General features: G+C 43.5%; 1 protein-coding gene across 3 annotated transcripts in view; it reads left to right on the plus strand.

Annotated features, from left to right (window-relative positions):
* Positions 1–15,151, plus strand: part of ANLN (anillin, actin binding protein) — a 98,225-nt gene that overhangs the window by 69,489 nt on the left and 13,585 nt on the right. For 2 of the 3 annotated variants that reach the window (XM_068236397.1, XM_068236396.1), the window contains exons 15-19: positions 4,692–4,818; positions 5,000–5,048; positions 5,125–5,181; positions 6,537–6,572; positions 12,992–13,013. In XM_068236397.1, the coding sequence (XP_068092498.1) occupies positions 4,692–4,818; positions 5,000–5,048; positions 5,125–5,181; positions 6,537–6,572; positions 12,992–13,013 (291 nt within the window). The remainder of the gene's footprint in view (positions 1–4,691; positions 4,819–4,999; positions 5,049–5,124; positions 5,182–6,536; positions 6,573–12,991; positions 13,014–15,151) is intronic. The other variant, XM_068236399.1, reaches the window with a different exon arrangement.

Consider the following 15,151-nt stretch of genomic DNA (forward strand, 5'->3'; position numbering starts at 1 on the left):
CTTTTCTGTCTTGGAGCGTTTTTTTTTGGGAGGCAATTTTGATCAGATGTCCCCTAATAACAGGCTTGTGGGCCAGCCAGAGAATATCTAGCCTGATGTGGCTGGATAGTGTAATGGTTAAGGGCTCTGCCTCTTGACACAGGAGACCTGGGTTCGAATCTCGGCTCTGCCTGTTCAGTAAGCCAGCACCTATTCAGTAGGAGATCTTGGGCAAGTATCCCTAACACTGCTACTGCCTATAGAGCGCGTCCTAGTGGCTGCAGCTCTGGCGCTTTGAGTCCGCCAGGAGAAAAGCGCAATATAAATGTTCTTTGTTTGTTGTTTGATGTTATTGTTATCGTTTAGTTGGAAATAGTCTTGAAGTTTCTCTTCTAGATCCAGTATAGTTTCATTATCATTTAGAAGACTTTCATTCAGCCTCCGGGGGGGGGGGGGGGGGGGGGGGGGGCGTGTTAGCGGGGTAGATAAAGAACTACAAGAAGTCCAAACAATGTCGTGGTCAGACCAGGAGCTGATAACATGTCTGGAGAAGATCAAATTAGGTATTATCGATGCTGAGCTATATAGAATATCGATTCTGGAGTAGGTCTGATGAGCTGTAGAGTAAAAGATATATCCTCTACTCAGAGAGTTATGCTCCCTCCAGGTATCGACCACTTGGACACTTGCCATTGCTTTAGTTAAAGAGGCAGACAATTGCTTTTGCCTGGTTGTACAGGTGCGATAGGATGGATCTATCTAGTGAGGAATTAGGGGCGATATTGAAATCGCCCGCCCAGACTATTATTCCCTGAAGTAGGTCATGTAGTTTATCTGTCATCTCTTTTATCACTTTCATAGGGGACTCGGGGGGTGAATATACACTTATTATATAGTATTGCTGCGATTGTATAGTCCAATCAAGATAATATAACACCCATCGTCATCTGTTATGCATTTATCTGCATCAAGAAGGGTATTTTTTAATAAGGTTAAAACCCCTCTGTTTTGTGCTGGAGGAGGAGGAGGCAAAGTGTCTCTGATAGTGACTATGTAAATATCTTGGGGCAGATGTTTTTGTAAAGTGTTTCCTGGACACAGATAATGTCAGGGTGACATTTTTAGTAATCTATGAATGCCTTGCGGTGTTTGAGGAGAATTGAACCCTCTTGCACTATGGGATGTTCTATTCAGGTTAGTCATTGTTGGGGGAAAAACAGCGCTGGGTCACTGTGCCTCCTTCTCCATAACCGTTGCATAGACTTTGCGAAGTATTAAAGAAAACCTGTGTCATAAAAGAACAAAGAACTGGACCAACTTGATCCAACATATAACATAGTACTTTCCCAGGTAAAGAGGAATAAACAATCCTCTGGGTAATGGTGCGGATTGCCAGCAATAATAATAGTCTGACAACTCGGACCATTAATTAGGAGGCAGCACTATATTCCCTCAGCAGCCCTCCATTAGAGATTAGTAAACAAATTAAACTCAGTATTATTATAGCAATAATAGATCAACAGCACCATCTAGTGGGTTGCTTAAAGATGGGATTTTTCCCAAAGGCAAAGTAGTGAAATGTAGAGTGAGAGGTAGAAAAGAGAGGAGCGAGAGCTATGAAATGTAGACATGAGAAAAGATGAGAACCATATTTATAACATAGATAGCGTATGTCTTAATGTTCCCTGGCCCAAGATTGAGGGCAATGTAGACCTTTTGGTGGCATATATCTTGAAAAAGAGGGGTAAAAGTGCACATGAATGAAAGTGGAACATAGATAAAATATGTGAAATGGGCCCAAAGTTCTCTGGAAAGTCTCTGTCATGAGAATAATTCTAGAGGTTTGCAATCGAATACCGTGAGCAAACAATCTCTCCTTTGCAAATCTTAGAGATCCTATATACGATCAGGTATCATTGCAGGGGTCACAAGTCCTTCCATAGACTCCAATGGATGCTTACTTTAGCAAATAGTTCATTGCAGGGTATAGCTGGGTGATATAGGGCGGTGTCATTGCTCCCAGAGTTAGTGATGGTAAAGCTATTAATGTAAGACATTATATGTGCCTTATAGGTGCTACATTAAAGCTAGTTCTCATAGCGGGTACAGCCATGTGCAAGATCCTTGCCAATTAGGGGTACTAAGATGGTGGTGAGAAGGAGTCTTGGAAGTCTTTAGAAGCGGGAGCTATCTAGTAAGAGTAGGGCAAATAGTACTTACAGGATCATGGCCATAGTGTCTCCGGTAGGGCCAGGGTCACCTTAAATGAGTCGGACGGACCACATGTAGGTTGGGAGGTCAGCTTGGTTTCTCAGCTTGGTTTCCCAGTAGGCCTCAAGCGGTGGGATCTGGTCTGTTCCTTTGGCGGGAGCGCCTTACGGACCAGACCCGTGAAGGTCGGGTCGGTCTCTGGGGTAGAGGGACCGTGGGCATGGGTTCTAGCGCTATCCCGGCAACTTCCAGATGTCTTCGGCCTTCCTCTGGCGTGCGACAGGTGTAGGTTTCCCCTCCATGCGTGAAGGCCAGGTAGAATGGGAAGCCCCATCGATAGCGGATGTCAGCTTTTTGAAGGGAGAGGGTGATCGGGCGGAGGGCCCTCCGTCTCTGTATCGTGGTTGGCGCCAGGTCCGCATATAGCTGCACGGTACTCGGTACTCCAGGAAGGGCGGTTAGGTTGCGAGCAGCATCCAGAATAAGATCCCGAACCTCCTCAAACTGTAGCTTCAGGACGATGTCCTGGGGTAGGTCTAGATTCCATGGCTTCGCCAGCGCTCTGTGGATGCGGACCATGCGAAAAGAGCCTGCGTCCATCTGTGGTAGCAGATTGCTGAAAAGGTTAAGAGCCACTGGCTTTAGGTCCGTAAATGATTCCGGTAGGCCTCTTATTCTTATATTTGCTCGTCCGCTGCGGTTCTCCATGTCTTCAAGTTTTAGTTCTAGAAGGTCAATCTTTTCAGTGTGATTGTCAATGTCTTGTTTATCCATCTCGAGAGCATCCGCTATAGAGTCAGCTTGCTGTTTAAGGGCATCCACGCGGCCACCAAGTTCGCGGAACTCCGCGGTGATATTTCTGACCGCCTCCTGTAGTTCAGCTCTGAACACTCGTTGGATGCTGGCTAGGAGATCATCGTGGTTCGGTGGGGGCGACGGTGGCTGATCCAGTCCTGGTTGGGTTCCTGTGGTCGAGGGATACTGTCTGTCCGGAGTAGACATGTTGCTCCGAGGAGTCTGGGGAGCTCCGTCAGCCATCTTGGTTCGATTGGCGCGCTTGGGAGTTCGGGTAGCGAGATTCTTAGTTGCCTTTGGAGCTTTTATATTCGCGTCTTCCTTCCCCTTTCCTCTTCTAGACATACTTAGGAGTATTCCCCCAGAATCTTAGAGCCGTTGGTGCAAAAAGCAGTGCTAAATTTGGCTGTGGAAGGCTGCCGAGGAGCGGAGCTACAGAGGATCACATCCGTTCCCTCCGGCACCGCGCATGCGCCTTACACCAGACTTTTGTGGGGAACAGTGTCGAAGGCCTTTGCAAAGTCCAAGTATATCACATCTACAGCATCCCCAATATCCATATTAGCATTCACTACCTCATAAAAGCTGAGCATGTTAGTCAAACAGGACCTGTCTTTAGTAAACCCATGTTGATGCTGAGAAATAAGATTATTTTCAAACCTATATCAATACATAATTGATAGGCAAGCGCAATTACTGTAGTAATGCAGCCAAACTCCAGAAAGTTCACAATTTATACTGGGAATTCGCCTGATGTGCAAGATAGCAAATTTATTGTTGGTAACTGGGCATAGATAATGGTTAAACTTAAATTGGCTTTATACATTTAAACTTTTCTTAATTATGAGCAGTAGTATCTCTTGTTGGAGTGTTTTTGTAGATTTTTTTTTTTTTAATTGAATGTTGTGTTTGACTCTATGAGCACCTTTATTTTTAAATTTTTTTCCCAATTTAAAGTTTGTTGAAACCTATTTAGAAAATCTTACAGAAAGTAGTTGTAAAGAGCGAACAAATTGAACAACAAATAAGAACAAAGCGCTTAAAGGGGTTCTCTGGTATCTGTAAAATAGCTCAAACTGACTTACCTGGGGCTTCTATCGGCCCTTGCAGCTGTAATGTCCCGCGCCATCCTCCTTGGATGCTCCGTTCCTTGCCGCCGGTAACCTGCTATTTATTTGTATAACTAGACAAATAGAATTGCGTGCTCACTCCCACGCGTGGACTTGTAGCCACAGTTCTATTCGTCTAGTTAGATGAATAATCCGCAGGTTACCGGCGGCGGGGAACGGAGCATCGGAGGAGGACGGCATGGGGCATTACGGCTGCAGGGGCCGATAGAAGACCCAGGTAAGTGTTACTTTTAGATTTTTTTTACAGATACCAGAGAACCCCTCTAAGGCATAGTCATGAGGCAATGTGTATAGGCCATATTCAAATTATTGCAATTCAATGACTCTCTTTTTTTCAAGTATATAGGATCAGCTGCATAAGAGTCAGATCAAAGTTAAATTGTATTACCAGGTCAATAGACTACCTGACAATCTAACGCTACAAACCCATTGTACTGTTAATGGCTACCTTTTTGGTCTTTTTATTTTTTTATTTTTTTTTCCTGGTTGAGTTTGATGGACTGATGTATTTTTTTTTTTTTGTGTTTTGTTTTTTCAACCAAACAATGTTTTGATTGTGATATTTTACTCCTGTAGATTCAGAAAACTACTACTTCTTCATAATAATTCGAGGAGGAGCAGAAAATATGGTGGCAACTCCTCTTGCCAGCATTTCTAGTTCAATGAAGAGTGATGCTCTAACGTTCCCCACTACATTTACTCTGTGAGTGTATTTGTTTCTGTTATATCATTACATGTAATGTGTGCCCAACTTATGCTGTTCAATAATAAATGCAAATGGCCATGTAGTAATGCATACACTGAAACATAGGAATGCACGTTTTAAAAAAACAAAAACAAAAATGGGTGATGCTAATTTTTTTTTTTTATTTTTTTTTTTTTAGTGAGGATGTTTCCAATGATTTTGAAATAAACATTGACGTGTACAGCTTGGTAAGTTATGTGGTGTGTGTGTGTTGGTGTGCGTGTGTTGTTTTTTAGCTTTAACTGCAATGCTCTATACTTTTAGGTTCAAAGGAAAGATGGCTCTACAAATGATAAGAGAAAAAAAGCTGTAAAGACAAAGGTAAAATTACTGTATGTCTAATGTAATGCCTCAGGCTCATATCAAATAGCTGACTTTATTGCAGTGTGTAGTCTGCGTTGCTGAAAGCTATGTCTAGGGACTACCTATTAACTTGCATTCAGCGACGAGCGACTGATGAAATCCGAATGAATTTCATTTGGATTTTATCCTCTTAATTAATGCAGGTGGGGGAGGGGTTAAACTTACCCAGCATACGTCATCTTTCATCTGTCCCACAGCGCCTCCCACGCTGTGTTCCAAGCCGCGTCATGTGACTACAAACGCTTCCTCCTTCAACCCAGAAGGAGAAAGTGTTTGTAGTCACGTGACGCGGCTTGGAACGCAGCGTGGGAGACACCGTGGGACGAATGCAAGAAGACGTATGCTGGGTAAGGTTAACACCCCCCGGAGAGCATCACTACTTGCATTTGGGGTGAATGTTGTCAATTTTCATTTTATACTTTTAGATTGCCCAAATACTGATAATGACGTTTGAGGTGCAGCACTGTTAGGATTGTCTGCCACAAAATGCCCTGTGTTCATTGTGCAGCCTGGAACCTCACCCTGCAGTGCAAGCTCTCCAATCCAATCAGCAATGTTTCTTCTGTAATAAGTCATCTGTCAGCCTGTCTCTATTTGGTACATTGCCCACGAAAAGGTAACTTGTCATCACCTATCCCACATTCCTGCTCCTCATTGATTGACTGAGAGCAGTTGAGTGTGACAGGGGGATGAGCTCTGATCTTGCTGTGCTCACATGTTTAAAAAGCAGGCTGAGCAGTGAATGATGAAACCGAGAGCAGGGTAGGCGTTTTCTCTAATGTTCCCACTGTTATGTTCCTTCCTGAAAAGTTTTTCTCCCTGAAAAAAGCACCAGGCTAGTGGCAATCTGCTTGTCACTAGCCTTGTATTTACCTGCAGGCTGTCATTCTATCTGGGTTCCCCCACCGTGGCCAGCCTCCCTGAGCTACCTTGAGTCGGAAGGTACTTCCTGGGTCGCGGCTTAGCTTCCGATTGGAGGAAGCTCACGGAGGCGGGCTGCAGCGGGGGAACCGATATAGAATGACAGGCTGCCTGTAAATACAAGGCTAGCGACAAGTAGATTGTTGCTAGCCTGGCACTTTTTTCAGAGGGGCACAGCAACCCCGGGGGGACTAGAGGCAGCAATACAGACACACAGGCATGTAATTATGCAAGAACATGCCTCTGTGTTCTCTTAAGATTTAAAATACCTGCATAAGGTTCTCTGTAAGTTGTTTTTATTGTCTATTTAGTATTCAATTGTTTTCTATTTAAAAAAAGCATGGAAAATGGTTAGTTTTTTTTTTTTTTTCATTTTTTTTTTGTTCTTTAAGGCAATCACTCCCAAAAGACTTCTTACATCTATTACAGTAAGTATGTTTTAAAGGAATACTATCAATGCCCAAGTGTTCTAAAATGACAATGTACAAATAATGTCTAAGTAGCGGTGTAAACATTTTCCTACTTTTCATGTTAAATATCAAAGGCAAAAGCTTTAATTTATAGAGAGTAGGATTTAGCTATATTGCGACAAATCAATTGCAGAAGGGGTGTCTGCTTCAGTGCAGAGCCAGTGTTGCATATCAGACAACAGAGTATTTTTCTCTGAAAGCAAAAACAGTATGAAAAGCTGTGACAAAAGCTGTGAGCTTACTCTATCTCTCACACAGTTACACACAGGATTAACTGATCAAGTGTGAGGGGAATTTCCCCTCTCCTCATGGCTCATTCTTCTGTCAGTTTTGGCGTCAGTAAAGTTTGAAAGTATTTTGATAAGGGTAAACAGAGGTTGCCAGTGACATGTATACACCAGTTCTTAACAGCACTTCCCAAACAATTTCTATCTCAATTGAAAAAAATATGTAGATTGATAGTGTTCCTTTTAAGTACCTAGTGTTCTGTTAAAATGCATGATTATGCACTGTAAAAATACCAGACCAATTAGTCCGTACTTTAATTGATACCATCTTCAGAACCCTCAGTATAGTGATGGTAGTTTTGTATTTTGCAATAGCAGCTATCATTCACTGTTAAAGGGAGTCTGAAGTGAAATTTAAATGAGAAAAAACGGATACCTACCTAAGGAGAGGGGGAGCTTCTGGGTCCTAATGAGCCTTCCCGTTCCTTTTCCCCGTTGGCAATCTCCAACGCTTTCTGCGCCTGCCCAAGTCTTCGGGAGCCCGAGTGCTTCTGAAGACGTGCCGCTCCGTAATGCACATGCACAATCCCGCTCTCTTGTGCACTTGCTCAGTATGGAGCAGTCTGTCTTCGGGAGCACTTGGGCTCCCAAGGACTTCCCCATGGAGGAGCCTTCTGGGGAACAAGGGGATCAGGAGAGGAACGGAAAGGCTCTATAGGACCCCAGAGCCTTCCCTCTTCTTAGGTGTTTATCTGTTTTTTGTTTTTGTTTTTTTCTTCAGCTTCGCTTCAAATTCTCTTTAAAGCAGATCATGCATGCGCGGTGGTCGGCAGCTCTTTAAATCGAGGACATATCTTCTGTGTCTAGGTACACAGCAGGGGATGTAAAATCTACGTCCAAGACCATGAACTAATTAAAGTTCCTGCTTCTGATAAGTATTGAAATGCACATTTTAAAGACAAACTATAAATCTTAATTTCATTCACTGCTCAATACAATGAAGCTTCATTGAGTTCTCCCTTTAACCACTGGAGGACCACAGTCTTTCTACCCCTTAAGGACCAGAGCCTTTTTCTCTATTCAGACCACTGCAGCTTTCACGGTTTATTGCTCGCTCATACAACCTACCACCTAAATGAATTTTACCTCCTTTTCTTGTCACTAATACAGCTTTCTTTTGGTGCTATTTGATTGCTGCTGCGAGTTTTAGTTTTTATTATATTCATCAAAAAAGACATGAATTTTGACAAAATGACTTTTTTAACTTTCTGTGCTGACATTTTTCAAATAAAGTAAAATTTCCTATACATTTGAGCCCGAAAGTTATTCTGTCTTTGATAAAACAAAAATCCATTCAGTGTATATTTATTGGTTTGGGTAAAAGTTATAGCGTTTACAAACTATGGTGCCAAAAGTGAATTTTCCCATTTTGAAGCATCTCTGACTTTTCTGACCACCTGTCATGTTTCATGAGGTGCTAAAATTTCAGGATAGTATAAATACCCCTCAAATGACCCCATTTTGGAAAGAAGATATCCCAAAGTATTCACTGAGGCATGGTGAGTTCATAGAAGATCTTATTTTTTTGTCACAAGTTAGCGGAAAATGACACTTTGTGACCAAAAAAAAAAAAGTTTCCATTTCTTCTAACTTGCGACAAAAAAAAATAAAATGAAATCTGCCACGGACTCACTATGCTCCTCTCTGAATACCTTGAAGTGTCTACTTTCCAAAATGGGGTCATTTGTGGGGTGTGTTTACTGTCCCGGCATTTTGGGGGGTGGTAAATTGTAAGCACCCCTGTAAAGCCTAAAGGTGCTCATTGGACTTGGGCCCCTTAGCGCAGTTAGGCTGCAAAAAAGTGCCACACATGTGGTATTGCCGTACTCGGGAGAAGTAGTATAATGTGTTTTGGGGTGTATTTTTACACATACCCATGCTGGGTGGGAGAAATATCTCTGTAAATGACAATTTTTTTTATTTTATTTTTTTACACACTATTGTCCATTTACAGAGATATTTCTCCCACTCAGCATGGGTATGTGTAAAAATACACCCCAAAACATTTTGCGACATTTGGTTTCATGACTACTCCTCATGGTTTAGGGCCCCTAAAATGCCAGGGCAGTATAGGAACCCCACAAGTGACCCCATTTTAGAAAGACACCCCAAGGTATTCCGTTAGGTGTATGGTGAGTTCATAGATTTTTTTTTTTTGTCACAAGTTAGTGAAAAATGACACTTTGTGGAAAAACAATAAAAATCAATTTCCGCTAACTTTTGACAAAAAATAAAATCTTCTATGAACTCGTCATGCACCTAACATACAAACAATACCTTGGGGTGTCTTTTTTTTCTAAAAAGGGGCCACTTGTGGGGTTCCTATACTGCCCTGGCATTTTACGGGCCCAAAACCGTGAGTAGTCTGGAAACCAAATTTCTCAAAATGACTGTTCAGGGGTATAAGTATCTGCAAATTTTGATGACAGGTGGTCTAGGAGGGGGCGAATTTTGTGGAACCGGTCATAAGCAGGGTGGCCTCTTAGATGACAGGTTGTATTGGGCCTGATCTGATGGATAGGAGTGCTAGGGGGGTGACAGGAGGTGATTACAGGGGAAAATAGATGCAATCAATGCACTGGGGAGGTGATCGGAAGGGGGCATGAGGGGGATCTGAGGGTTTGGCCGAGTGATCAGGAGCCCACACGGGGCAAGTTAGGGCCTGATCTCATGGGTAGGTGTGCTAGGGGGTGACAGGAGGTGATTGATGGGTGTCTCAAGGTGTGATTAGTGGGGGGAATAGATGCAAGCAATGCACTGGCGAGGTGATCAGGGCTGGGGTCTGAGGGCGTTCTGAGGGTGTGGGCGGGTGATTGGGTGCCCTAGGGGCAGATAAGGGTCTAATCTGATGGGTAGCAGTGACAGGGGGTAATTGATGGGTAATTAGTGGGTGTTTAAAGGAGAGAACAGATGTAAACAATACACTTGGGAGGTGATCTGACGGCGGGTCTGCAGGCGATCTGATGGTGTGGGTGGGTGATCAGATTGCCCGCAAGGGGCAGGTTAGGGGCTGATTGATGGGTGGCAGTGACAGGGGGTGATTGATAGGTGATCAGTGGGTTATTAATGGGAAGAACAGATGTAAATAATGCACTGGCGAATTGATAGGGGGGGGGGGGGTCTGAGGGCAATCTGAGCGTGTGGGCGGGTGATTGGGTGCCCGCAAGGGGCAGATTAGGGACTAATCTGATGGGTAACAGTGACAGGTGTTGATAGGGGGTGATTGATGGGTAATTAGTGGGTGTTTAGGGTAGAGAACAGATGTAAACAATGCACATGGGAGGTGATCTGACGTCGGATCTGCGGGTGATCAGATTGCCCGCAAGGGGCAGGTTAAGGGTTGATTGATGGGTGGCAGTGACAGTGGGTGATTGACAGGTGATCAGGGGGGATAGATACATACAGTACACGGGGGGGGGGGGTGTCTGGGGAGAATCTGAGTGGTGGGGGGGTGATCAGGAGTCCCCAGGGCGCAGTTAGGGACCTAATAAAAAAAAAAGCGTTAACAGATAGTGACAGGGAGTGATTGATGGGTGATTAGGGGAGTGATTGGGTGTAAACAGTGGTCTGGGAGGTGGGCAGGGGGGGGTCTGAGGGGTGCTGCGGGCGGTGGGTGGGGATCAGTGTGCTTGGGTGCAGACTAGGGTGGCTGCAGCCTGCCCTGGTGGTCCCTCGGGCACTGGGACCACCAGGGCAGGAGGCAGCCTGTATTATACACTTTGTAGCGGCGATCGTGGGGTTAACAACCCGCCGGCGCTTCCAAACGGCCGGCGGGTTGTCGTCGCGGGTGGGTGGAGCCAGTTGCCGGGGGAAGCGCGCGTCATCAATGACTCGATCGCTCCCCCGGCATGCCGAAAGGACGCACCGCCCTTGGGTGTATTGCGGCCCTTTCGGCTTCCACTTTGCCGCCGCCCATCAGCTGTAGGTGGTCGGCAAGTGGTTAATGCATACCTGAAGCAAAAATCAGGTACTAAATAGAATGCTCTTAATGGTTTTTTTTTGTTTGTTTTTTTTGTTTTAGGGGCTCTGATGTACTTCTTGTTTCCCATTCCAGCATGTTGTATTGTTCGACTGGCAGGCAGTAGAATTTTTTCTGATAGTTTTGTGCTGGGTTAGCACAAATTCTAAAACTGTATTTAAACGAGCAGTCCTAACACCAATGGAATTGATGTGCAAGGATCCAATCCCTGGAGTTGAAGCTAGAAATGTTCCTCAATCCTAAAGGATCCACTAAAGATCATCTTCTTAAAAACACTTTATTAAAGAAAACCCAAGGTGGCATTTTCATTCTTAATGGGACACAGAGGCATGTCCTGTGCACAATGACATGCCTCTGTGTCATTGTGCTGCAGCCGCCAGCCCCCCGGGCTTTGCTGTCCCTCCAGCAAAATACTGCCAGGCTAGCGACGAGCAGATTGTCGCTAACCTGGCAGTATTTTGCGATTTACCTGTGGCTTGTCAATCCATCAACAGGCTCCCCCCGCCACTCCCCGCCTCTAACTTCCTCCATTCGGAAGCTAAGCCGTGACTAAGTACTTCTTGTGTTGCGGCTTCAGAGGCATGTCATTGTGCACAAGACATGCCTCTGTGTCCTATTAAGATTTAAAAATGCTAACTTGGGTTTTCTTTTAAGAGACCGTGAAGGGAAAACAAATTGATATAATGAATTGTTTGTGTAGTACGGATAATTACTAGAACATTAGTAGCAAAAAACGATTCTCATATTTTTATTTTGTTATACAGCTTTTTTTTATAACATTGCATCATTCTCTAATATTTGCAGTTTGCACACTACTCAGCATTCTAAATGTTTTTTACAGAGCAGGCAGTGAACTTTTTACCTGTCCTGAACTGTTCTCTGCAAAAGAAAGATAACAGCCTTCCGATCACAGAGCTCTCTGACTTTGAAAGTCGTAGAGCTCAATGGCAATTTGCATAGATAACTGGAGTTTCTTAACTCTCACTGTACTGGAAACATTAGACTTATGTCTCTGCTGCTAATGTTTTATTTATTTGCTGTACTACACATACAAATCATATCATAATTTTTTTTCGCTTCAGTGTCTCTTTAAGTGTCCTTCAAAAGTTATAGCATAAAAGCGAGTGCCGTTGTTTTGGACACTGTCCTTTTTCAAACTGCCACAGGCACACTGCAAAAGCTGTACAGATCACAACCCCTTTATACAACAAGAGTGGACCTGTTGGAAGACTGCAACCACAGTTCATTATCATATATACACATATGCAAATCATCCCCACAGACAGAGCCGTCCCTGCGGATACAAAACCGTATTTGCAGTGTGCTTGTGGCAGTTTGAGAAAGGCTTGCATGTCCAAAAACAGAAAACTTTAATGCTGTAACTTTTAATGGAAACGTAATAAAATGTTTTAAGATGGCGCAGTTCCCCAAGTACATGCCCAGAATAAGAAAGCACTAGCGCATAATGAAAAAATGTGTAAAATTGCTTCCTTTAACTGGGCATTTCACAAGTTCTTGAACTTGCGCAAGCCCAGTTTATGTGCTTGTTCGTTAGTGCTTCCAATCCATTTTCTGGAGGGCGAATGAGGGGGCTCAATGGAGGCCACTGAAAAGTGGTGTAATATAGGTACATGATGAATGCTTTGCTTCAGGTTTGCTTTAAAGTAAATAAAGGCCAACAAACTGTAAACTGCATATAGTACAGCTGATTTATAAAGACGGGTGAAATGAAAAATATCAAGAGTACTTTACAGAATCGCATTCAGATTTGGGATTTTACATGCGATTCCAATTTTTAATTGGTCATGCATGCTGCATTTTTCTCTTTGTGTTTTTAGCATTCAGGGAAAATCTGGAATCTGATTTGCAGTGTGCAAGAGGCCTCAGATGTTTTAAATAGGCGATTTGTACAACTGGTCATATTTTGTTCAAGTATTATTTCCTATAGCTAATGGCAAAGTCTCTATAGGTTTTTAAAAGCTTGTTTTATCAAACAATTTAGTGAATCAATACGTGGAATCAAATTACAATGTTTAACACATGTAATATTAACTTAGTGTCTTATTTTATTTTGGAATATTTACTAAGCTGATTTATCTTTACTCTTATAGAAAACCAATGTTCATACCCCAGGTGAGTTTGTATTTAATTTTATTATTGAAAATTTGTTTTGTATACAGTTAGTCCCCACGTAACGAATGATATACGATCTGTAAGTTCATTCTTAATCTGAATTTGTATGCAACACTGTTACCTCTGCCCCTTTTTTTCAGTGCCTCTTGGCATTTTGTGTCTCCTTCTGTACCCCTGTGATTCTTCCCATCCCACCTTGTCTATCTGGCCCCCTGCTCTTCTGCTCGTGCCTCTTTCTGCTGCCCGTGCTCAATGCCTATGACCCATGCGTCGTGGAAGTGACCTCTTCAAGCCTCATATGTCGGATCACCTGTGTTGGTGAAGATTTAGTGATATATTGATAGTCTTGCATCTGTTGCTAGCTTTGTACTGCAGGACAAAGGACAGGAAGTACACATGGAGGAAAGTACACATCAGAGCAGCACGCCTCATCTGATGCAAACACAGCCGTACTGTTATTTTTATTTCTTCTCATAGTGAAACCAGTGTAAGGTGTTTGTTTTTTTTTTTTCATGTTTGTTTTTTTTTTTTTGTTTTACAAATTCAAGTTTTGGCGGTTATGTTCCAAACTCACATTGCCAATGCCGCTGAACTTCACACACATTTTTAAATTGACAGTACTACTTCAAAATTAGCGTGTGTGTGTCTTGAAAGGCAAACATGACATTTGCTTTTTTTCTCTTTATATATCATAATCCATTTTATTTGGCCAAAGAAGTTTACACTTACAAGGTGTTTGACTTGTCAGTTATTAAATGGACACAGACAAAACAATACAAGTTCACAGTGTAGATATTACAAGTCGACAGTGTATAAGTTAATGTTGTAGTAAATGGTGAGAAGTTTTCATTTTTAGTTCTTCGCTGTTACGCTTTCAAGTCCTAGCAGCTCTACCATGGTTCTGCATTGAGCATGGCTACTGCCTGAAGGAATAAGCTGTCCTACGCCTTGAGGTTTTTGTTTCGACTGACCAGTATCGCACTCCTGAAAGCAAAAGTTGTAAAATTGAGTGAGCAGGGCGAGAGGGGTCATAGGCAAGCTTGGTCGCTCTCTTTTTGCACCTGCTAGCATAAAGATACTGGAGGGAGGGTGAGCTACAGCCAATTTTTCTTTCTGCTGATCGGATTATGCGCTGCAGTCTGTTCTTTTCTCATATGGAGCATGAGCCAAACCGGACAGTAATAGATTGTCATGATAGTCAATGATCACCGTATAGAACAATAGGTTCTAGTATAGAACTATATGCTCTGTTGAAGATCGTGACAGTATTGTTATCCCATTTTAAGTTGTTGGCGATAATGGTCACTGTAGATTCATTTATTATTAGGGGGAGGTACTGTATGAGGGGGGTGCTCTTGACAGTCTATCATCTCCATGGTCTTAAGAGTGTTGGGTTCCAGGTTGTTTCTGCTGCACCAGGAAGAAAGCTGTCCCACTACATGCCTGTGTGCATACTTGTATGAGTATTTTGTGTCCAACCACTGTTGTGTCATCTCCAAACTTCAAAACTTTTACAGCTGGATCTGTAGAGATACAGTTGTTGGCGTACAATGAATTAAGTGGGGAAAGCCCCACCCTGGGGTACCCCAGTGCTGACTGTCAAAGAGTTTGAAATATGTTTCCCCAGCCTAACCTGCTAACTCCTGTTGGTCAAAAAGTTGCTAATCCATTTGCAGATACAATTGGATATGTTTACCGTATTTTTCGCTGTATAAGACGCTCCGGAATATAAGACGCACCTAGGTTTAGAGGCCAAAAACCAAGGGAAAAAAAAAGACCTTAACCTGGTGCGTCCATATTTCAGGAGCATCTTGTACATGACCTACCCCAAATGGTGTCCTCCTGTGTCCCAATGTATCCTCCTGTGTCCCAATGAGTCCTCCTATGTCCTCCTGTTGCCCCCAAGTGTCCTCCTGTTGCCCCCAAGTGTCCTCCTGTGGCCCCCAAGTGTCCTCCTGTGGCCCCCAAGTGTCCTCCTGTGGCCCCCAAGTGTCCTCCTGTGGCCCCCAAGTGTCCTCCTGTGGCCCCCAAGTGTCCTCCTGTGGCCCCCAGGTGTCCTCCTGTGGCCCCCAGGTGTCCTCCTGTGGCCCCCAGGTGTCCTCCTGTGGCCCCCAGGTGTCCTCCTGTGGCCCCCAGGT

The sequence above is a fragment of the Hyperolius riggenbachi genome, chromosome 5 (genome assembly GCF_040937935.1).
Source record: "Hyperolius riggenbachi isolate aHypRig1 chromosome 5, aHypRig1.pri, whole genome shotgun sequence".
Classification (NCBI taxonomy): domain Eukaryota; kingdom Metazoa; phylum Chordata; class Amphibia; order Anura; family Hyperoliidae; genus Hyperolius; species Hyperolius riggenbachi.